General features: G+C 46.0%; 1 protein-coding gene across 1 annotated transcript in view; it reads right to left on the bottom strand.

Annotated features, from left to right (window-relative positions):
* GALNT10 (polypeptide N-acetylgalactosaminyltransferase 10) overlaps positions 1–10,901 on the bottom strand; it is an 82,462-nt gene extending 71,561 nt beyond the window's left edge. Inside the window, exon 1 of the mRNA XM_051793467.1 lies at positions 10,567–10,901. Within this exon, the coding sequence (XP_051649427.1) occupies positions 10,567–10,737 (171 nt within the window). The 5' untranslated portion in view covers positions 10,738–10,901. The remainder of the gene's footprint in view (positions 1–10,566) is intronic.
* Between the last annotated feature and the right edge of the window lie 12,932 nt (positions 10,902–23,833).

Raw genomic sequence — 23,833 nt, forward strand, 5'->3', positions numbered from 1 at the left:
CCTGTTACTTTGTAATTGCTTTGTCAAGGACTCTTTTTCTGTAATCAGCAGGCCCAAGTTCCTATTTGCAGGAAATATGATGAATGAAAACTTGTTATCTTTTATACACAGATACCCTGCAGCAAACAAAATCAAGGACAACACAAGTAGGACCTTCACACACTGCAGATAAGACTTTCCCAATCTTCCACATCCCCATTAGTAGAGCCCACAACCCACGTTTGAAGATCAGAAACAATCTGGGGCAGAAGGGGTAAAGAACCACGTTTCCAAAAATCAGCAGCAACAGCAGCAAATTGGCAACAATGATTATCTGAATAGTTCCCTGGTCTTCGTGCATACAACCAGATACACTTCAGCCAGTTTCTGCACCAAAATCCCAGGTCTTCTAATACTTTGCAGATATTTTTGCAGTTTGCTTCCATGCCCTCAGTATCAAGCAAACAAAATAATGTTGAGAAGTATCATTCCAAACACTTGAATTGTACCAATATGACTTCTTTACTGCTGTGAACAAGACCTGTGAGCAGATGCTGGTTTTCTGAAGGGAGATTTCTCTTTCCAGGCTAAATTAGTACCTTGAAACAGTTTCCAAAACAGCCACACACACATAAAAAATAGGCAGCATGCAGTAGCAAAACATCAGCAGGAGTTTCAGATATTTCTAACACAGTAAACCACAGTCTGAGAATCAAAGGGAAGTGGCAGTCCAGAGTGTATTTGGTGGATCAGCAAAACCAACATAAGCAGGAGTGGAAAAAAAAAGAGTTACCCCTTATTACTTGGCTATCACATACGAAACACTGGCAACAGGCCACCTGGAAGATAAATGAGAAGACAGGAGATAATCACAGGGTTCACTTCTTTTTGAGATCCTGAATAAGCCTGTTACATAGTGGCTAACATGAAGTGACAGTCAGGCTAAATTTAAGTGACCTTCTGTAATGTTACAGAAAATAACTGACATGCCTAACAGAAGCCCTTTACAACATCATTATGTCTGTATTTATCTAGTTTTAGGGGTTCTGATTTTCTTTAGTGAGGGAATATATTTTGCTTGTACTCATCTGAGCTGCAAGTACAATCTCTAAAGAAAGCCACTTCCAAGGAAGCAGAGTTAAGATTAAAGTCAGTCTGAGCAGAAATGAAGGAGCTGCTCACTCTTTTAAAAATAATAAAGAACCTCCAAAAAAAAAAAAAAAAATCTTATGGGATGCCAGTCCTGGTTACGTGGTTATTTTTATATCATACCCTAGATCAAAGTCAACTAAGACTCTTATTTTTCAAAGGAACATCACACTCTAAGTCATCTTTGAAAACTTTGCTCTAAACATTAAGAACACTCAAACTCTGTTTCACCTGTTTTATTTATTAAGAAACAGCTCATGCTTACTAGTCCCTGTGAATATTTCTTCTTTGGACTTCATCTGAAGGCTGAGAAATGTTAGGGAAGCTCAAGAAAGGGAAAAACTACCTCTTTGCCACCATAGAGAAAAACTATCTCCCTAGTGTTATGAACTAGCTAAAAGTAACCTCCCAAAAGGATCTGAACACAAGTAAAGGTGATTTATACAAAGACAAGCTTATGTGATCTTCCACTGGAAAAAAACAAGACTGGCTACTACTAGAGGTTTTAAATGTTAAATCTTCTGAATAATCATAAGCAAAGATGGAGAACAAGATGACTTTCCTTTGAAAAGTCACCTTAGCTTGGACACATAACTGCAAGCAAAGGATTTCAGGCTTTAGAGATCAAGCAGAGCAGAACTTTCATAGCAACCTAATCTTGTAAAAATCGTTGTTCAAGAGGGCAAAAGCAAAGCAGCTCTGCATGGAGGAGGAACAGCTGACAGCGCATCCAGACCTGGTAAAGCCCAAAAACATCACGAGACTTTGACTAACAAAGAAAAAATGCCAATATAATCAGATTTTTTGGAATGGGAGAGTACACAAACAAGAAAGAACATTTCATGCATCCAGAAAGTTCTTGCAGGAGACAGACTGATTTACTGTTATTCTGTGAATAAGATTCTGTGAATCTTTTATTTTTATGATCAAATAACTCTCCAGCAGGAAGACAGTTCATCTATAGGCATCCTAAATAAAGACACTAGTTCAAATATTTGTTTGAAATTTAACCCCTTTGCTGGTCACTATTTCAGTAAATAGTGCAGTTTCTGTGTACTTAAAAAAGTATTCTGAAATGCCTTTGGGAAGTTTCACTTCAGCAGTTGCCTTGTGATCTGCAACCACACAGAACAGGACAAGGTCTGTCTTTGAAAGCTACATCAGGGAAACATGTCAGGTCACTCCCTGCTACATCAGCTACACGTGACAGACACATGAGAAATACACATTAGTGTTGAGGGATAAGGCTTTGAAGAGAAATTAGTTATCTCCCTGCAGAAGCAATGCTCAGCTTAGCAGGGAAGGATGCCAGAATTCACTGTCTTGAGAGACAGTTTTTAGAAGTTGCTTTCTGCTACGTCTGCTAATCGCAAAGAGAAAAGTATTAAAGCTGAAAAATTAATAAGAAGTCACAACTGGAAGACAGTCAACTTATTTGGTGACATTAAGAGTGACTTTCTGCACCAGACTGGGCAGCACTACACAGTCAAGCCCTCGCTGCCTTCAACCTCCTTCCCTTCCTTTGCTTTCTACTTCTGGCCAAGGGAAGAACCATAATATCCACAGGAGTGACATGAATTTGCTTAAAACAGGGTTTCCATTTTAAACTCTCAGGTTTTCTGAATGTACTCATGAGGGACACTACTCACAATAGCTGGCAGCCTGCATTTCCAAGAAAATGACAGGCAGACTGCATAAAACCTTTTTATTCTTGTGAGTTACAGATGATAGGCCATTAATGGTCATCAGCCTTAGAAAGATAACTTACCAAAGCAGGAGGGTATGAAGAAGTAACAGAGGAAACTCCATGAGAGGGATAGTGGAGATTTTAGTTGTAATAAAATCAACAACTTTTATAATGAAGCAAGTTTCTTCCTTGGATATTGGCAAGACCAGAGCACCACTTATACTCCATTGTAACTGTGGTTAAAAAGCCTTAATTATAGATATATGCTCTAGAGAGCTCTCTTATAACCTGGAGCTAAGATTAGAGAAAATGAAGGAACTGTAAAAGGGCAGAGAAGAGAGCTAATTATTTAGAAAGAAAAGCAAATTTAAGGACCAAGAAATGGTAGACCTCCCCTCTTTGAAGCTGCAATTTAAAGCTTTATCAAGTTTATGAACAATAAGGAGATATGTCAAGTGACCCATTTCTTGTATTTTAGGGGGTGCACAGGACTTTGGATGCAGATCTACCAGCAGATCTCAGACACAGCAGAAGTTACTTTTCTACCCAGGCATTTGAAAAGGAGGGCTGTCTGGCAACTCATTGTGCTATGTATTGATTTACTGATCTGTAGCTTTCTCCAATCGCTTGCCAGACCCTCTAAATCTAACAAAAGAGGCACAGTCTGACAAGTCAGCCATAATTTGATATCCAGTACTACTTATATTCTTAACAAAGCTGCGTAGATAAACACTCCATTCCTTGTTACCTATCCATCATCTAGCCAGGGTAACACAAATGCAGGAAATACCACCATGAGTGTGGGTTACACTGATAGAAAAGATATCATTGCCCCTGACAGGTCAAGCTTCATGTCGAATAAAGCAGGACCAGTAGCACTTATTTGCTCCCTGCGTTGTAAGAAGTCATGACAACAGGCCAAATGGGAAGGTAAAACCACAGACTCAACACAGACTTAAACAAATAACAGAGAATATGGAAGTTTTTTCACTGCCAACAAGACAAAAGGCACTCCGAAAGCAGAATATAAAAAAAATCAAAATTAGAAAGTGGGGGCTACTATCCCTGGATTTGGAAATTAGGCATCACACTGTTACATTCTTGAAAGTGACTCAGGCACCAGGACTTACTCAGGAATCTGTGAAACCTGATAAACAGATTCACACATAGGTTCACACTATCCCTTAACTGTTAAAAATCTCCACCAACAGCTATTGGTTTTGCACACGATCTGGGACCTGAAGGCAAGTCAGAATGTCTTTTTATAGCAGAGGAATCCCAGGTCAAGCTGTATCCAGAAGGAATATGTGAGTGGCCAAACTGCACTAGGACTGACTGAAATCATTCTGTCCAGACATGATAGCTCAGGTTAAGACAAAGTGCAAATGTAGGGTAGAAAGACTATTCCCGATTTGATTCCAGAATAGGAAGAGATAGATACAAAATTAACAGAAAGTAACTATTCAGCTTTAACCCAATCTACCTCAATCTGACTAAAGTAAATGAATGGCTATTTAAATAATCATTAATATCTGCTTCCCACCGCAGTATATCCCATCAGAACAGCCAGCTTTTGATCCATTCAGTCATGGAAAAATTTCTTTCTAGTTTTCTAGAAAAGGTGATCCAGAAGAAAATGTACACACAGACTCAGGCCACTTGACCTGAGTGGACCTATTACTATTAAAAGATTTCATTTGCACAGAGTGACTGCAGCCACCTCTCTCCCAGTGTGTTCGAAGGATTGTGCATTATTCATGCTACTATTGAACAAAAGCATCGCTAACTCGGGTCACTCTGCAGAGTTAACAGGATGGAAACATGAAGCATGACGGACACTAGAGAAAGAGAGTGTCCTCTGATGGCAAATATCACAGCAGCTTTGTTTACAGGAGCATTTACACTGCACTGAAGTACCATGAAGCAGCACAGCACACTCCAGTTGAGGTGCACTCCATAAAAGCCTACCAGCGACAGCTCCACTAAAATCCACAGGATAACAAGCTTGCAGGTTGAAACACCTGCTTTCATAGGGAATCAAAACAAATTCCTGCAGCATATTTTTTTTTCCTAGTGATATTTCAAGCACACAGTGGAATCCCTCCTACCAACTCCTAATGCACCCCACCAGCTCTGTACTTCCCAGACAGAGGCTGAAGGCTGCTTGCCTGTGTCACCTGGTACAGGAAAAGGTTGCACAGAAACAGGAGCAGAGAGCAGCCTGCTTTAACACCTGGATACAATTTCCTCAGTGTTTGAGTTAGACAGGATCTGTTTTTACCCAGTGAGGTTACAGTTGGCTCCACAAAGGAGCAAATACAGAGCGACGGGAAGGTAAACTGCAGTTCTTCATCTTTTTGTAGTGATGTCTGTAACTGTACTCAAACAGGGAGGAGAAGATGACACTACATAACTAAAAGTCTGGTTGATAGCATTTTTCTGCCTAATTTCACCAACACTCATCAGGGTGGTTATAAACTTCCTGTTAGTTTTGCAGTCCTCTTAGTCAAATACATGGCAGTTATCTGGCAGGAAATTTACAACTCTAGTTGCTCTTAAATCTTGCTGTCTCTCACAATTTGATTCATATTCATACAGGAAAAACACACAGCTCTGGAGATCACCACATGATTTTCACTAGCGACCTAAAGTGTAGTTCAGGTATCAGGAGCCAAAAAGTTTTGCTGCAGAAACCTTCCTTCTATGAAGAGAGGTCACCATTGTAGTGATTAAGAATTGCATGTAGAGCATGTTTGAATGGTGAAACAGAACCACTCTTCCAAAAACAGGACCTGCTCCATAATAAGGAGCACCAAGTATAATAAACCTTTTATTTTCACACAGCATAGGAGACATACAATAGAGCCCATTTGTTCATTCAGGCCTGTGCTGCCATTACAGAAGATTACCACACTGAGACCTTGAGTGAAGGCCACTGAAAGCTCGTTTCCTAATAAACACTTTTTCCAAATTTTACTTTGCACTTTGCAGCTGTGAGATGGTTTAGACACTTCACATTCACTTCAGCTCACTTGGCCAATCAAGAGTACAGGCCATACTTCTCTAGCTCAGGACACCCTCCTTGTTTCACGAGTGCACTGAAGTGATCAACTGAAGACAAGCCCATGCTGGGAATCAGTCACTCTTAAATTAAAACAGGCTTGTTCAGCTCTAGCACTTGCACTTCAGTCCTTAGATGCCGACTGTTTTACACCATACTTAGAAAAGAAGCTTTTCAAAGTTTTCCTTTACATGAGCTCATGAGTGACTGGCAAACACAACTGCCAACGTGGCAATCTCCAAGAGGTCTGTGAGGAGCCAGGCCCCAGACAGGAGCAGCAGGAAGGTCTAGGACATGACCAGTCTAATTGACAAAGGAATCTGCCTATGACGTACAGGGAGCTGGTTGTTCTATTTACCTCTGGCTGGCAGAGAACAGAAAGGTTTTCCTCTCACTTTTCCCTTCTCCTCCCTCCACAGCCTTGGCAGCACAGAATCTGTTGTTTAACAGACATCCTCTTCCTTATCAGCTTTTGCCAACAACAACATAATAGCTGACAAACCTTGACAACTTCACAGCTGCCCCCAGGGTCAGAACAGCAAAGCCCATCATCTTCCTCTGCTGAGGAGGCCACAAGCAGCAGCATCACTCCCCACTCAGCTCATCACTAGGACTACATTTTCATCAATAGTGGCTGGAAACTTTAAGCTCAATTGCACTAAAGCCAAAGTTTATGACCCCAAACTCCAAAAGCAGCATTCTCACAAACCCTTTTTCAATCACAGGTTTGCAGTTGGTTTCTCATTCCCAAGGAAGCAGCAGGCAGGAGCACCCCACTTCACTCCAGCCTGCTGGCAGCAGAGGGCACCACACAATCACCGATGTGATTTATACACTTCCATCATGCTCCTGAGTTAATTTATAGAGCACAAATTACTGCTACAACAAGCTACAGGGCGACTCCATAAAGCATTCATCATATCAGATAAAAACGCTCTGCCACGAAAGGCAGCTAATTTGCTACAGCACTTTCAGCCAGCAATTCAAAGAAAAATGTTCAAGCTTAGTATCTCTCTGAGTTCAAATGCCACATTCCCAGAAAAGCAGGTATCACACAGAGTGAGGATCTCCAGCCTGACCACAGAGGTGCAGAGCAGTATCTCTGCACAGCATCAGAAGTCATGTAGATACTTGCATTAGCCCAAACATCAACCACCATCCCACAACCCAACTCGTCTGTTGTTTCCATACTGCAACACTACACACACACACATCAATTAAACATTTTGGCCGAGGATGCTCAGCAGTCTCTGAGGCAGACAGCAGAGATCCAAGAGACAAAAGGAATAGCTGCATCTCTTTTGCTGCTTCTTCCTACCCCCACACCTACAGATCATATGTTTTTACTTATTGAATACTTGTTAAAAAAAGAAAAAGATGAAACGACAAAAAAGTCAATCTGCATTCCATGAGCACACTGATACACTCATAGTGGTGAGCAAACAGTGCAGTCATGAAGTCTAAGGAGCTTCTAAGCTGTCAGCAAAACACTTCAGTACCGTGTTACCGCCATTCACATCTAAAGCCAAACCTGTTACAAGCACCATGAAAAAAGGACTTTCCAGATCATCTCATTTGCTCAGTGACTGTACATAGCGACAGAGGCCACTTCTGAGCCCACAGCTGTACTGAGGATTCACTCAATGCATCAGCTTTTCTAAAGAGATCTGCAGGACGACCAAGACCTTTGTGCCTTAAGGCCATCCCTTCTCTGTAGAGCAAAAAGGGCCCCACAGAGCTGCAAAAGAACAAACCCAAAGGTAGAAGGAAAGAGCACAGACCTCACCCTCCTTATTAAAGCAATACACTATTTTCAACCACCATAATGTTTCCCCTGAACATGTAAATACAGAAGCAATTAGCTGCCTAGGCACTTCCACAGAAACCATTTAGAATAATCTTCCCTAGAATATATTTACATGGTTTCTGATTGCTTAATTTTCTGACACGTTTGTTACAGGCACTAGAAATATTAAATAAAGCAAAATCATCTATAGTGATATATTACTATTCTGAAGGTAGCATGCAGCACAGATAGACAACAAAAACTAGCTGGTTTCAAACTTCAGAATTTTAGCATCACAACTCACTATTCTAGGAATTGCTTTATAGCTTTAAATCAGCTGTTTCTTAAAACCTTTTCCCCCCTTTGCTGTTACTCTGAAAGATAAAACCACTGACTGAAACAGCAGACACCATTTAAAGAGAAAGAATGAGCCTGGACAGAGATTTCATTGAGAAGCTCAGTTCTGCAGTACATAGGAAATGTCCTCAATTCAAAGATTAGGCTTCACAAAAAGGCAAATTAAAGCCAGAAACAGAAGAAAATCTTTTCTGACTGCTATGAATATAAGTTTTTATTATTATTGCCTCCTCTCATCTGGAGTTTTTTTTATTAAGAAGTCAGCTCTTCTGAATGGCTACAGGAACAGGCAGACAAACAGCATATTCATTTACAAGCTGGAAGTTGATTAGTAAGTGCAAAACCCATGAATGCTTGTCAGGACCAAAAAAGAGAGGCTGGAATCATTGAATGTGAGGATGCCCAAAAAACTCTCTGCAGTCAGCTGGCAGATACCTCTATGACAACAGTAAAACAAACCCACACAACTAAACAAAAAACAAAATCACATTTAGTTTGTTTTTATTCTGCTTCATTTGAAATTATTTTTACCAAGACAGCCCATTGTCCTTTAGGGTATGTTTTCCCTTGCTCAATGTAACTAGAGATATCATTTCAGGGCCAAATCCTTCAGAAAAACAGGCACACGAAACAAGTATATCTTCACTTGCAGACCCCCTGGAGCTCATAACTCCACGTTAATTAGACTGGAAGATGAAGCTTTCAGCCTAAAACCCAGTAACTCTGATTTACACAAGTGCAGAGAGGTTTTATTGCAAATTTTCCTGCTGTACGGACATTTCCCGCCCAGCTCAACACACCATCGAAACAAAAGCAGATCTCAATTCACTGACAGCTGCCACACTTTAAAGAGACATAGAAAAATGGAGTCGACATTGTGTACAACATGGGCAGCACAGGATGTCTAAATACTGAGAACACTGCACAGACACGGGAGTCAGCAGGGAGGTACTGCCTGGCTTACAGCTACCCATAGCCCACAGCACAAGGACAATTTTGGAAGACCAAAAATACTAAAAGTCAGCTTGTCACTTTGAAGCCTCCTAAGAATAATTACCAACTTGCTCCTCATTACCTCTGGAGGACACATGATTTTACAAAGGTCTTTCATTTTGCCAGAACATCACGCCACATGAAGCCATGGGAGCAGGACCACAGGGCTTGATTTTTACCAGTCAGGCAAAATAGATTCCCTGCATCCCATGGAAATACAAGCATAAAGCAGTAACATCAGGAACACCAGGCATTAAATGACCACTGTGTATGTCAAAGGGACTTCTGTGCAGGATTCGCTACAGGTTTATGTTTTATGGCAGGCAACAGCTGAACCCTTTCCCCACCAGCATGGGACATTATAAAGCTATAAGCATGGTTACATCCAGACTTGCACTAAATGCTTGAATTTGAAAAAGCATTCCTCGTGGGGAAAAAAGAGCTCAGTCCCATTTTGACTATAGCTCTTAGAGAGCATTCTCTCCCCCATAGCAGAAATTGTCACAGCAGGTTTCTCCACCTTTACGGTGCAGTTATAGCAGCAAGTCTCCAAGGAGGGAAAGATTTAGACAACTAAGAGTTTTAAGTGGTTTTGAACAAGCAAAGCCTTGGAGAGTGACAGCTGAACTGATAGTTACCCACTGACAATTCAAGCTTTTAAGTCCCAATCATTCTTAATGATACAAAGCCAAACCCAGAAGGGGACAAAGCAATTACAGAGCCAAAAGTAACTGCAGCTAAATGGAGCTTCCAAACGTCTAATTTGGGTGATCCAGCCTCCCTGACTCACACACTGTGCAGAAGGGTTTGGCTGTGAAATTTACTACTACACCAGTGGGACAAGAAAAGAATGCAGTCGTATGTTACAACATCCTCAGGCCACGTATACAGCAGGCATCCTCTGCCTCTAAGGAAGAGTTATCCGCTTCTCTTTTCCCAAAGGAGAATCACTCTACGGACATAATCTTCAAGCTCCACCTGGTAGTTTCTGCCAGCCCCCGCCCTAAGCTCTGCTGTAACAGGTAACAGGTGATGTTTGCTCCCCACACCTTTCCAAGGCAGGTGAAGAGACGTGGCAGCCAGGCACACCCTTGGAAGGTGGAATTGCTGTCCTTTCCTATGCAAGGATGGGAGAAGCTCCCCTTTCTTACTCCTTGGCGCGAGAAGCAAAGACCTTGCGTTACCGAGCTCCCTTACCGAGCTCAGCCAAAAAAAAAAAAAAAAAAAAAAAAAAAAGGCAAGCAGAGCCTCCCGTCCCCGCAAGAAAGTACTTGCGCTCCCCGTCCAACCCAAGCACAGGATGGAGAAAACAGCTCAGGATACACAAAACAGCTCCTTCCTTGGGAACACAGCAACCCACCACCGCTCCCCTCCCTCGCCCCCTCCTCTTTGGGGGCTGCCGACGCTCCTCACCCCCCATCCCTGCCGAGATGACACGGAGGGACGCGCCCAGCCCCGCGCACCCCCCGAGCGATGGAGCCCCCCCGGACCCGCACCCAGCGGCTCCCCCCGCACAGCCGGGGCCGCTCCAACCGCCCCATCGCCGCCACTCACCGGCGCCTCGCCCGCCGCTGCCCCCGCGGCGGCCGCCCCGTCCCCGCCGGCCGCGCCGCCCTCCAGCTGCCGCTCGCGGTACAGGGACCACAGCCCCACGTTGGGCAAGAACACCAGGGCGGCCAGCGCCAGCCCCACCGCCTGCAGCAGCCGCTTCTGCTTCCGCCGCATCGGGGCGGCCGCCGGGAGCGGGGCGAGGAGCGGGACGGGGCTGGGGCTGGGGCTGGGGAGGAGGGAGCGGTGCCGCCGCCCCCGCCGCGCTCCCGGAGCGCAACTTTCGCCCGCGCTCGGCGGCGGCGCCGGGCGGCAACTCCGGCACTTCCGCTCCGCGCGCGGGGGGCGGGGCCTCGTGGGCACCGCCCCCTGCAGGCCCCGCCCACCGCCAGGCAGGCCCCGCCCTCGTCCCCCGCTAATGACCTTCCACTAATGACCCCCCGCTAATGACCCCCCGCTAATGACTGTCCCTTAATGGCTCCCTGAGGAAGTCGCTCCGAGGGTGCCGCGGCTCGGCGGGTGCCTGGGTGGGCGCCGCTGGAGTGCGATCCGAAGCCGCCGTCGGTGGGGGAGTCGCGGTGGGAAATTGGCTTAAAAGCCCTTAAAAAGGGGTTAAACGGGGTCCCAGGGCTTGCGGGGGAGTAGAGAAGCCCGAAGGACGCTCCCCAGAGGGGTGCCTGTGTTTCCTAAAGGGCTGTGAGTGCCCCCAGAGAGGTACAGGGGCTCCCCCAAGGGCTGTAAATGCTCCCCAAGGCGGTCCAGGTGCTCCCCAAAGGGCTGCAGCTCGCCCCACGGTCACACAGCAACTGGAGGACAAGGCTGTTGCCCCCAGAACTCCAAGGATGGAGATGCCGTTGGCCCATCCCTGGCAATGCCGACAGGCGGGATCACTCCAAATCAATCCCCATCCCATTAAAAAGGGATGCTCTTAATTCAGATATCAATTAAGTCTTTTCTCCTATACCATAAACTAGATAATTTATAGGCACAGGATAGTGCTTTACTGGGGGGTGTTTTTGGTTTTCTGGGGGTTTGCTGCTTTTTGGTTTTTTTTTCTTTTTTTTTTTTAAAAAAAAAAAAAAAAAAAAGCAATGGCAGCGCAGCTTTCCTGAAAACGGAGTGTGGATTCGTTCCTTAATGAAGAGCAGCAGCCCCGGTGCTCAGGAAGATGCTCTGCCAGCAGAACAGCCGCGGCTCGGCAGTGTCAATAGCAAAGCTGTGACAATCCGGTGCCCTACTGGGCACTGGTAAAATAAATATTAGTTCTCTTCCAATGCAAACCCCCGCAGGGAAGTATCTTATATCCTAGAGCAACAACAAAAAGTCTACGTAAACCATTACGCACCCCAGCATTTGCAGCTCTTGCCACCCTCACCCCACACCAGCAAGTGGATTTTAAACTTAAATAAACTTCCTTAACCCGCTAGATGGCATCTTCCAGCAGATTTCAGTGCCTGCTGAGAGAGCCAAATTATAAAGGAAAGCATTTAATTTAGAGAGCAGGTTACAGTTCCTAAGTCTAACTACATGTTAAGGCAGCTTGTACTTTCGTTTTAATTATCGATGAGAATTTGTGGCCAGCCGATTTCTTTACTAGAAATGTTAATGCATCCATTGTTTCTCCGTGGGTGGAGAAGATACCAATCCATGAAATCCCTTTGCTCCTGCCCTTAGAGCAAAGCATATTCCCTTTATCATCACTGAATCACCTCCGGCAGTGCAGAGACTTTGGCTGCTCTTGAATAATGCATAGGCACTAAAATTGTACAACAATAAAGCTACATATACGTTACCTGATACTGTGAGAATCCAGGCTGGAAAGCTACAATACCTCTGATTTAATACTGCAGTGTCAGTGTACTGCCATATGGACCCTTATAATAACATCCACATCCCCTTGCCTCTGCAAGAGCTCTTTGAAAAGTGGTTGTGAAATAGCAGGCGGTTTCGTAGGGATGCACACAGGCTTAGAGGCTGCCCTTGGCAGAACATCCTCATTTATATAAAGAAATGACAGCCACAAAGTTTGAGAGTTAATTAAAACAAAGCCACTAGCTGGCTTGACATATGTTTAAATTTAGGATTGTGAGCCTGCTTGCTAAATTAAATGTTTGCCTCATAAATTGACTTCAGCAGAGTTGCACCAGTTTTAACTGGGAACAGATTATGGCTGATGCTGCAGGTAGATCAGTATTTTGTATATGTGAGATCGTCCCAAACAATCAAACCCTGTGAAGAGCCTCTTAGGAACTGAATCTGGCTGCTCCTCAGTGATCACTCTGGAAATGGCTGTTCCAGGTCCTTCCTTTCTGCTTTAAGAGGGAATGAATCCTGTTGGGCTTACCAATTAAAATCATTTATACTCCATGCAGCTGCCTCAGTCCCAAATAAATAGATATTTCTTCTAGTAAAGGTAGAACATGTTTCCCTCTCCTCTTTTTCCTGAAGTGTTTTGGTGGAGGCAGAGCTCTGATTTTGGCCTGTTGGATGCAATGCCTTGGGGATTAATCGGGTACATGAAAAATAAACATGGATTTACATTTCTGAGAAAGAAGAAAGCCTGTGGCTCTTAAGCCTCTAACTGGAAAGGGAAATGGTGTACCTTCCCCAGGCATCTCTTCAAAACAAATATAGGATAAATTAATAGTAGCTCAATCCCCACTTGGAAGCTCTCTTTCCTAGTGAGCTGGGCTGCCTGGTTTGCAGCGTGTGTTGAGACGCTACAAGGCAGAGTGCAGCAAAAGTGGGTAACGGCATCATGAAAATTAAAAGCCTTGATGAAGGACGAGGAGCAGGGGTGACCAGAGGGACTTGGTCAGCAGATGCTGGGAAAGGGCAGGAGAGCATTGAAAAATGCTAATGGGAGTGAATGTGACAGGAGTTCCTGGGATAAAGCCCGCAGATGGCATGACAGCATGGAGACGAGATGGCACAGACTTAGGGAATCAGTGCTCTCCTGCCTTCTGGTCTCCTCCAACTGCAGCTCCTCAGGGCAAAGGCTGACTCATGTGAAGGGCTGGATTCTGACCTTGGGACTGCTGTAGGGTGGCTAATGGAAAGCAGGCGATCCTTCACATACCTGCAAGTGAGCTGGATGGTTATGGGATCCCCTCTCTCCTGATAAGTGGTCATGAGAGAGAGTAGAGCTGTTTTTCCATAACCTGTGCCAGCCTAACAACATAGGTTAGGGGGAGAAAACACTGCCAGAGGCTTGGCATATCTGCAAGGGGGAAATGGGAATCAAAATACCAGATGCTGCAGATACATGTTGCCATTATAGGGGATAGAGCATGGAGGTCTCTGTGTTTGCACTGTGTTTGGTGTGAGATGGCTGCACCCGCAGGGAAAGGAGGCTCCTCCACTTTGGGTGGGTTTTTTGATAGATGTTTGTATGCTGCTGCTGTTTTCTCTTCTCTGCAAATCTCATTTTTAACCAGGAGGAGAAAAGGAAAAACAATCTTTAAAAAATGAATGAACCTCAGCCGTGGCTGTGTCACAACATGGCTTTTGTTTCCACAGCATTTCTTTATCCTTCTGTGTTTATTAGTGGAAGTTCAGCTAAAATCTCATGTGAACAGAATTGATTTGTTGGGTTTCCCCCCCCCCTTTTTTTGTTTCCCGATGCCCAGGAACCCACTCACCTGTGAGCGGGAGCACAGCCCTCCTCTGCTGCTCAGTGTGGGGATGCCTGTCAGCACAGCCCCCCACAGTGATCCTGCTGGACTCACCCAAAACCTGGAGCTGCTTCCAGCCGGCACTCAAGATGCTGAGAAACAACGTAAATGCTTGAGTAGCTCACAGAATTGAGATGATTACAGGCTTTTAAAAAGAAATTGCAACATTGTCACTGCAGGAGAGCATCCAACCCTCTCACCGGGCTTCACAGGAACGGAGAGACGAACATCCAAGAAACCTTGTCCCATGGTTGGGAAGCAAGGTAGGAATTTATCTGTGACATGACTGCCTCGAGGGTTTATCTGCATAGGACAGACCTATGCACAGATTTAGCAGAAAAATAAATAAAATAAAAATGGTGATCCACCTGAGCAAGAAAATCCCCAATGTCAACAGGGAAATCTGCCTGCATTTACTTTGGACAAACAGAGCCCAGCAGTGCAGGGCAGGAGGAGGTGGCTGAAGCTGGATGCTGGTGGAGGAGGCTCAGGGTCTTGCTTGGAAGGCAGTGCCATTGCCAGTGGTCACTCCTCCAGCCTGGTGCAAAGCAGAAGGAGATACTGGGTCCATCTGCAGCCTGGAGAGGTGCAAAAGCAACAAAGCTTTTGAGTTTCCCAGAGTGTAAGATTTTTAACTCCACTGGCCTTAAATCAGGTAATTTCACTGATTGGCTGTGTCAGGGGAAATTGCTGATATCTAAGTTGAAGCACAGTCCTGGAGGATGAGGCAGTGATGGCTTGCTGGGAGGATAAATACTGGAGCAGAACATGAAGCAAGGAGGGATGTGAGCCTTGCACATTCCACAGTGCAAACAGATGCACGAATGTATCCGGAGATTTGCTTTGTACGGGAATATGCTTTTCCTCAGCAGTAACATGAATCCATTGCCTACCTCTTGGCCAGGCTTCCCAACCATCAGGAACTTGAGTGGCTGAAGAAAAAAAGTTCTTACTGCACTGTGCAGGGTATGAATGGTCCCAGCTCTCCCTTCTGGACTTCGGTGGTCGCTGAAGACTCCAATTCTCCGGGCAAAGCCTTGCACAAAGCCATGTCAGGCTGCTTTAGTTCTAGCACTGTTTTTCCAAAGCGGCCCTGACAGTTTGTGCATAATTATCAGTGGGGCTCAGTTCAGGGATGAGGAGGCAGAGGGTCTATTCCCGGCTATCTACTCAAGTAACCTTATTTTAAAGGAAAAATGAAAACAGCAACTGTTGTTGCAGTCTTTCTGGCTGGTATAGGCAATGAGCCTTGTCTGCTCCCTCTGCTCTGAATTCAGAGCTGCTGCAATGAATCGGATTGATTCCAAGTCCGGTGGAGCCAGGCAGGCAGACTGCAGTCAAGATGTCCCCAAAACTCCCTGGCTTCCTGGCTTCTCTGAGCACACCGTGAATTTCGAGGCCAACACTTTCTGTGCTTCTCGAGGGATTTGGAAGCTCACGCTCCAATAATTAAGGCAGATTTGAACATCTTCGCCTTCAGCGCCACTTTTCTGACTGTTTCCCGTGGCATCCATTAGTGCTTGGAACAGGTACCAACCCTTAAAATGTGCTCACCACGGGCTTGCATGGTTTTAATAAGGAGGATTTTAAAGGGATCCTCCAATGCACATATGAGAGCTGATTTCAAGGGAATTTTGCAGCTTTCCTGTGAACAGGATTAGTTTGTGCATCACTGAGCCGAACCTGGAGGATAGGTCTGCTCTTCTTCCAGCTTGCTGGATGCACTCCAGGATGAGAGGAACATCACTGGGGTTTGAGGTATTCTTCAGGGTGGATCTACAGTGGACCAACAACACTTAAATGCTCAAACTCTCCTTTAACAGGTTGTTTGCTAAGTGTGATAAACTCTGATTACACCATTAAAAAATAACCGTGTGGAAAGGGGGAGTCAGGATAAAGATGCTTAACCCAGCACTAAAAAATACAGAAAGGGAAAAATAAAACTGGTTATAAGAAAATTTAGGTGAAATGATTGAAAACATAAGTGATACGGATAATATCATCTGAATTGCTACATTCAACACGACCAAGGGGAGAGGAACAAGGGCTATAAAACCTAAATAGAGGAGAATCAAATTCAGAACAGATGTCAAGGAGTGCCTTCCCAAGTGGAGAATCAAAAAAGCAGGGAATGATCTGCCAGGCAAGGCTGGAGTAGACACACTGGGCCTTTCTCAGGTGAGATGTGACCCTGGAGCACAAGCCTGGGGCTGGTTTAGTGGTGGACTTGGCAGTGCTGGGTTAACAGTTGGACTCAATAATCTTAAAGGTCTTTTCCAACTTAAAGAGTTCTGTGATTCTGAGCACAGAGTCAGATGTGCCAAGTGGCCTCTGCGAGATCTTGCTCTGCCTTCTGCATCTGACATAAAATCAGCTTCAGGATTTTTCATACTGAAGAAAAAACTACTGCCATCAGGAAGGGGAGCCTGGGCAGCCCTTCTCATGGGAGCCTCCTGCTTCTTCATTCCCTGGATTGAAAGCATGATCTGTTCAGCCTTGGAGGGGGCCTGACACACCCAGCAGGTGCTCTTGGCCATCATCCATGGGGTGCCCACACTGGGGAGAAGGTGGCTTTGCTGACACCCAAATAATGAGCCAGTGTAGGAGGTGTGGGGTCAGGGCTTCTCCCCACATGAATTCTACCCCCTGCCCATGAATCCTGCTGGAGCTTGTCTTGCAGACACTGGTTTCTGCCACTGCTGGAGGAGCATTTCACAGCTGGAGTGGCTGTTAGCAGGTGTCTCAAGTGCCCAACTGGAGGGCATGGCACTGAGCCTGCCCTTGCTGAGCTGCTTTTCCAGTGGGGGGAAGGCTCTCCTTTCTTAAAATAGGTCCTCTCCAAGGGCTCTTGTGTTCAAGAACCAGAAGGAAACCAGGTCTTTTGTCCTTTATGTTCTGTCTCTAAAAAGAAAGGCAGGAAAAGCAGTGTTTGGGAAGCAGAGAGGCAACACTGGTGTGGTGTGGGATGGGATGAGAGGATGATACTGGGAGGGCAGGTGACCACTGGAGTCACAGTCCTGATCCACGGTGATGCACTGAGATTGCCAAGAGCTCTGTGCCACCAGGATCTCGCTGCTCTGGCCCCTGGGATGAGTTGTTCTGGGTCAGGTCCTTTCTGTCTCAAAAACACTGTCCTCCTCAGCTTTAGGGAGCCTCACTCCTCCAGGCTGCCCTGTGGCTGTAGGTAGCCACCAGCCAAGGATGGAGTTGCTCAGCTGCTCAGTGTATATTACCAATTTTTTATCTTTTAGAGCTGAACTCATATCTTATCACCAGAGATTTGGATACCTCACATTTTCTTTCTCATGTCTCCAGGGCTGTCTTATTCTTTCTATTACCTCAGAGTCTGCTAAATCTTCTGGCCTCTAAGACACACAGAGACATTGTGTAAGGAGTTGTATGGCTCCCCTCTCATCAGCTAAACCTTGTAGTTCAACTGAAATCCCATTATCCTTTAACTCTAATATCCAGAAGTACACAGAGAGTATCTGGAGGTCAAAGAAGAGGCAGCTGTCTCCCTGGAAGGCCCTGTCCCAACAGGCATTTCTAACAGGCAGACACTCCTTTGGAGGTGTTTTCCCTTTTTTTGACTATAGAAGATGCTATGGTGACTCACTTGGACCAGAGGTTTGCACTTGGAGACATGCAGTTCAACATGCTGAGTGCTGCCTTTCTCCAAGGTCCCAAATGTCCTTCCTTCTCTTCCCCCTGTAGTCTGCAGTCCATCCCTCCCACCCTCCTCCTCCCTCCCCTTCTGCCCAGTGAGGCAGCCAGTCATGAGTCTCCTGGGCAGAGAAGAACAACCTTAAGTGGCTGAGTGCGTGAGAGGCAGTGATTAATCTGCAGACCATCAGGAAAACTCACTGTGACAAGCTCTCAGTGCTCCCTCTGCTCCTCCTGCAGGGAGGAGGACATGGAGGCACCAACACTGGGCTGAGGTGGGGATAGAACAGAAGGGGTGATGCTGCCTTTGGAGGAAGCCTGGAAAGCAAAACTCTGCATGTCCCATGCCCTTGTTGCTTAGAAGGTGAGTCTGCAGGGCCAACATGAGACACCAGAGACATCCCAGGCTGTGGTTGTCGCATCCCATTGCTGTCACTATTGGTGAGGATTGCTAATTCAGCAGCCTTATGGTTAAGACCATTGAGCAAAGTCCTGTGCAGAGGTTTCTGCCTTATTCCCAGGGGATACAGCAGGATGAAAGATAACTGAAAGCTTCTTTGAGCGTGATAATAACCATCATCTTGCAGTGCATAGCACTGTAAGACAAAGCACTTCCCATGGGATTCTCCCAGATACTTCCTCCTGGGAAACACATCAAAAAGTTTCAGAGGAATCAGGAAAATTCACCCCCTCAGGAAGATCTGAGGCTGAACTCTGTCCATATCACAAAGAGGATGCAAAGGGGAAATAATAGCCAGAGCTGTAATGACCAAACAGTTGTGCTGGTCCAGGGTCAGAAGGGTGGTATCAGGGGTCCCCCAATTACCAAGGTAGAGACAAAAGGGGGGGGGTTATGGTCTGCTGTGCCTCAGCACAGCCAGATGCAATTCTGATGTTTGCTTGCTTCATTTGTTGGAAACCGGGGAAAAAAAGTCAGTTCTGGGACTTGGATTTCAGCCTAGACCTGACTCGTGGCTTTGCCCAAGAAAGCAAGGAAGGGAGGAACCAGGTGACCCAGAGGTGAGAGAGCAACATCTCACTTTGCTGCTGGTCTATCTGAGAAGGGAGAAGGGAAGGAGAACACACAGCAAATGTGTCCAGCACCAGAGAAGAGAGGCTGTCATCTGGGAAATTACATTTCCCTGCTTCTTGCACAGGGATTGCAAAAGCATGGACTATCCTATGAGGACTGCTTTTCCAGCCACCATCATGTCTAACTCCCCCTTCCTTCCCTAAAATAAATAAAGACAGACCAAGGAAGAGTAACACAACTGCAAATCTTGCTAGAGAACTGTGTCAGAGCCACAGAGAGTCTCATAACTGTGTCTAATGGCATATGCAATAAGCCTAATGAATCTCCATTACCAACCCATGTGCATGTCCTGGCTGTGTACACTGTCCTCTGGCACCCTGAAGGCAGCCAACAAATAATCAAATTAGGACAATCCTAGATTGGTTGGTGATGGGTGTGCCAGCTTCTGGCACAGTGGCTGTCAGGGCCACTCCCCACATCATCCCTCTTCCTGTAGGACCCCATCCCTCCCTGGGCTGGGACAGGACCAATCCCAGATGTGGTCATTGGGGACCACATTGGAAAGGCTCTCTGCTTTCCTGGAAGTGCTGACTGGCAGAGTAACTAACAGCAGTGATGGACAGCAGTGGAGAATAATGCTGGAAGTGAGTTGGAGAGATGGGAGACACAAGGGAGGGAGAGGCCACCCTGGGGGACTGCGCGTGGGGTGTGCATCTCTGCCAACACATCAGATCTTGAAAGAAAAATAGTGACCACAGAGCTGGTTGGAAATGCTTCAACAGAACATGTTTTTCTCCCCTTGGAGATTGCCAATTTGTTAAATCCCAATTGTTTCACGCAAGCAGATTTCAAGGACGCTGTGACAAACCTCAGGCAGGTGATGGGCCCCAGCTCTCCCCTCAGCTCTGAGGCTGGCAGACCTCAGACCTCACATAAGGGCTCAATCCTGTGGCTGTTCCTGTGGAAAAGGAGGAGACAGCACAGAAAATGTGACACTTTTGAAGTTGCAAAACCCACCACTGTTTTTGAGAGCTGAGTACAAAGCCGGGGAGGCATTCTAGGTGTCGCACTGCTGGTGTGTTCAAGATGTGCTGATGCACTGGTGCACCCCCAGACCCACAACAACCCCTGCCTTCCAAGCTGTTTTGCTGAAAGCATTCAATTAATTCTCTGTTGCCATTCCCTTGAGGCTTTCCAGTGTTGTCTGTGTGCTCTGCTGGGCTGCAACCTGGGCAGAGAGCTGGGGACATCGGCTGTCTGGTTACAGCAGGCTGCGCCTGACATTCAGCTGGGACCACAGGGAGTCTCAGCACAGAAAACCAGTCCTGCCTGTGACATTTTCCCTGGCTAGGACATATCTCAGGTTGGGCCAACATGCTGAAAATGGATTTTGAGCTTGCTAAAAATGTGTGCCTTCCCATCCCTCCTGTCTGCTGGAGAAATCACCCACCCTGCTGTGAGGTTCCATGTTGGGGGAGAACAGAACACCCCAGTTTACAGCATGGAGAGTGGCTCTTCTGCTGATCTAGAGCCTTTGGCAACATCTCTGGGAGCATTTCTGCCATTCCAGGCTCAGCAACACAAATGATTGCTTGAGGGTTTCTCAGCTCCAGGCTGACATGTGACAGAGCCAGGGGAATCAGTGAACTTCTTGTCCAACTGAGACAGCCTGGCTGTGGACTGGGTGAGCTGGAGCTTGTTTCCCCATATCAAATGCCCTGCAGCAGTGCAGCTCTGCTAGAAGTGACATTTTTCACCTTATTGTAGCACTGATACTTTGCTTCCACTTCCTAAATTTGTGCCTCTTAGTGCCTGACTTTAGGTAAGCACAGAGATGGGCTTCATGTGCTGCCCTTGGGCTGGTCCCATCTCCTCGGAGGGAAAGGCAGCTGGAGGGGCAGGGAACACGAGAAAGAATATGGGAAGGAACCCAAGGATCTGTGCTGGGCTTGGAGAGTGCCATAACTGGGTGAGATGTAATGGAGACTACCTGGGGTTTCACAAGCTAATGAGAGCCCGAGGAGAATGGCCCCAACTGCATCCTGTGGCAGGTACCATGCCTTGCCCTGGGGCTGCTGGGCTGCCATCACGTCTGTGTGAGCTCTGGGGACTGTGTAAGTCCCTGAAATACAGGGTAGAGACTTCAGGGGGGATGCTGAGAGGAGATAGATAATGCTGGACAAGAGGAAAGAAATTAAAACAGTAAAAAATGAGCTGACAACATTTCTTTGAGCTTCCGCAGACATAAACCCTCGGCTCTACAAGCACCTGGGTGTATCTCAACAGCTTGGATTGGTTTGTTTCTCTGCACATTTTATTTGTGTGGATGAAGAGAAATGTCATGGCACAGAAGAAGAAAGAAGACGACGACAAAAAGCTGTGAGATGCCAGTGTGTTTTGAGTTGCTTTATTCTGAATCAATATTGAATTGAAAAGGAATTATAAATCTAGTAGATTACAGCTGAAGCAATGCCAGGGCATCTGTTTCCAGATATTATTTTTTCTTTTCTTTTTTTTTTTTACTGTCTGGAGCAGCTGTTTTTACAAGAATCCACAGTAAAAGAGTTATTAAAACAAAGGGGGGAAAGAAATAACAATAAACAGAAGATATATAGCAGACAAGGAGTAGCAGAGATGAAGGACTGGGAAATAAATGGAAGAGGAAGAATTCAACAAGCAACGGTTTATAACTAGCATCAGGTGCTACAAAATCTGGAAGATGTTTGTTTTACAAGACAGTGATCCCCAGCTCCAGGACTGTGCTCAGTGATTTATGGCTCCTGGCAGCTGTTGCAGAGGTTGAAGTAAGAGCAACAGAGACAGAAAAGTGTAAACCACCCTTAGCACCTGCCTATTGTTTCCTAATAGAAGGGGATTTATTAGGAGGAAGACAGTGAGGGTGGCTGGGGGCACCTGGAGGCAGATTCCCAGCTCTGTTTCTCCCCATCTCTCTGCATCTAGGATCAAATTGACTTTTGATGAAATTCAGGTTGTAATTAAGGCAAGGAGCACAGAAACAAGGGCATTCATGTGGCTTAAAGCCTTACTGTGCTTCAGCCAAGATGTTGCAGCCAGCAACAGCCTGCACAGAGCCTGGCCCAGGATGGAATAACACGTCAGACTGAAGACCTGTGAGGTCGTGAAGCCTCTTGTCACTGTCCCGACTGGCCACCACAGCTCACTGGGAAGGCGTGAGCCCTCTCAGCCCAGCCAACCCCATCAGCTGGTCATGGGACCAGGATGGTGCTGGGATGCCTGGTTTGTGCATTGATCTCCAGCAAGTCACCCAGCCTCTGCTTTCCCAAAACCTTTATGTAATGTAATGGATTTCTACAGAAACTGTTGTAAGACAGATAAAATTAACCGAAAGCTGGTGTCCCTCCCATAGTTCGACCTTTCCTTACACACCACCCTTTCACAGTCTCCAGCTCTCCAACCGGTGTCTCACAACCCTCGAAAAACATTGTTACAGCAACATTTTGCAGGGTTTACCCTGGTGCACCCCCTCTAGTTAAATGGCCCAGATGTTTGGGAGCTCCCCCTTAGTGTGGGGTAGACTGGCACCTGCATTGTGATGTCTCCCTGCTCTGTGTTTCTCCAAAGCCCTAGAAATGCCCTGAGCAGGGAAGCTGCTGTCTAACCCTACATCCTGCTCTTGCTCAGTGTCTGCCATGTTCAGGTGCTGTATCACAGGATGCCCTTGTTATGTGCTTGTCTTGAAATCAAGCATAGACCCCTTTTCCAAGGGTAGCTTGTCTCTGCAAGCAAGGGCTTATATTACTCTTGTTGCTTTACCAGCACAAATCACTGTGGCTTGCAGAATGGAGAACATGATTTTGACTTGTATCTGAAGGCACTCAGAAGCCAGAAAGGAAAATCATCTGTCAAAAACCCATCATTCTTAACTTTCTGTACCAGGAATGATCCTTGTGTTTGCAAACAGCGCTTACTTGAGGGATTCAGGGGGGCTGTGGGAGGCAGCACCCACTGCAGCCAACACAAAGCCATTCAGATTGTTGAGGATTTGGCCTTGTGTTTGCTTCAGGTTTATTGATTCACTTTGCAACAATGCACTGTAAATAGATTTATTCTTACAGTTGTAATTGAGCCGATGAGAGCTTGGGAAGTGGACACTGAAAGCAAGCTGAATGGAAATCAAACCTGAAAGAAGACATTGGTGGAATGAACACAACTACATAGTGGGAAAGAGGAATGACTGTATCTCCCTCTATACTCTGCACTGGACACAACCCTGTATGCCTTGTTCTCCTTTGGGGCCAGCTCCACTTGCCCACGGGGAACCCCTTGTGTGCCTACAGTGTGTGCTGTGCCCTGACTGAGAGCCCACACTGAGTGTTCCAGTGTGTCCCTGGGGAGTTCCATAAGCCCCATCCCTTCCTGCCTCTCTCTGGCAATGCCCTATCTGAGAATGTAATTTTTAGTGCTTTTATAATGTCAGCCCTCTCCACTACATGAGAAGCAGGATTCTTTTCTTTCCCCTATTTCTCTAGCTTGTGTCTTTAATTGCTGAATCTTTCATCTCTTCCAAAGCATCCGAGGAGCGCAGAGAGAAATGTCCCTCCAGCCACTGCTGCAGCTCCAGGATGTGACCCAAAGAGAAATTATTCAGATACATCTGCAGTCACCTCACAGACAGCTGATGAGCAGGAAGGTGGCAATCTTCCCCTATTCCACAACTTGATGCAGATTATTCATACAGTGTTGCTGAAGAGTTAATATACTTGGCTGGGACAGGATAGAAATGATGTCTGCTTAATATGACAGAAAATAAATAGAATCTGCTTTCAAAGGATGCGTTGACCGAGCTGTCGTGCCTGATGCTGGGGAGACAAGTGTCTACAAGCTTCAGCTTAATGTGGCATGGAAATGTATTGGGTTGTAT

Source organism: Manacus candei, unplaced genomic scaffold (genome assembly GCF_025592945.1).
Source record: "Manacus candei isolate 608988 ecotype Guabito, Panama unplaced genomic scaffold, ASM2559294v1 h1tg000037l, whole genome shotgun sequence".
Lineage (NCBI taxonomy): Eukaryota > Metazoa > Chordata > Aves > Passeriformes > Pipridae > Manacus > Manacus candei.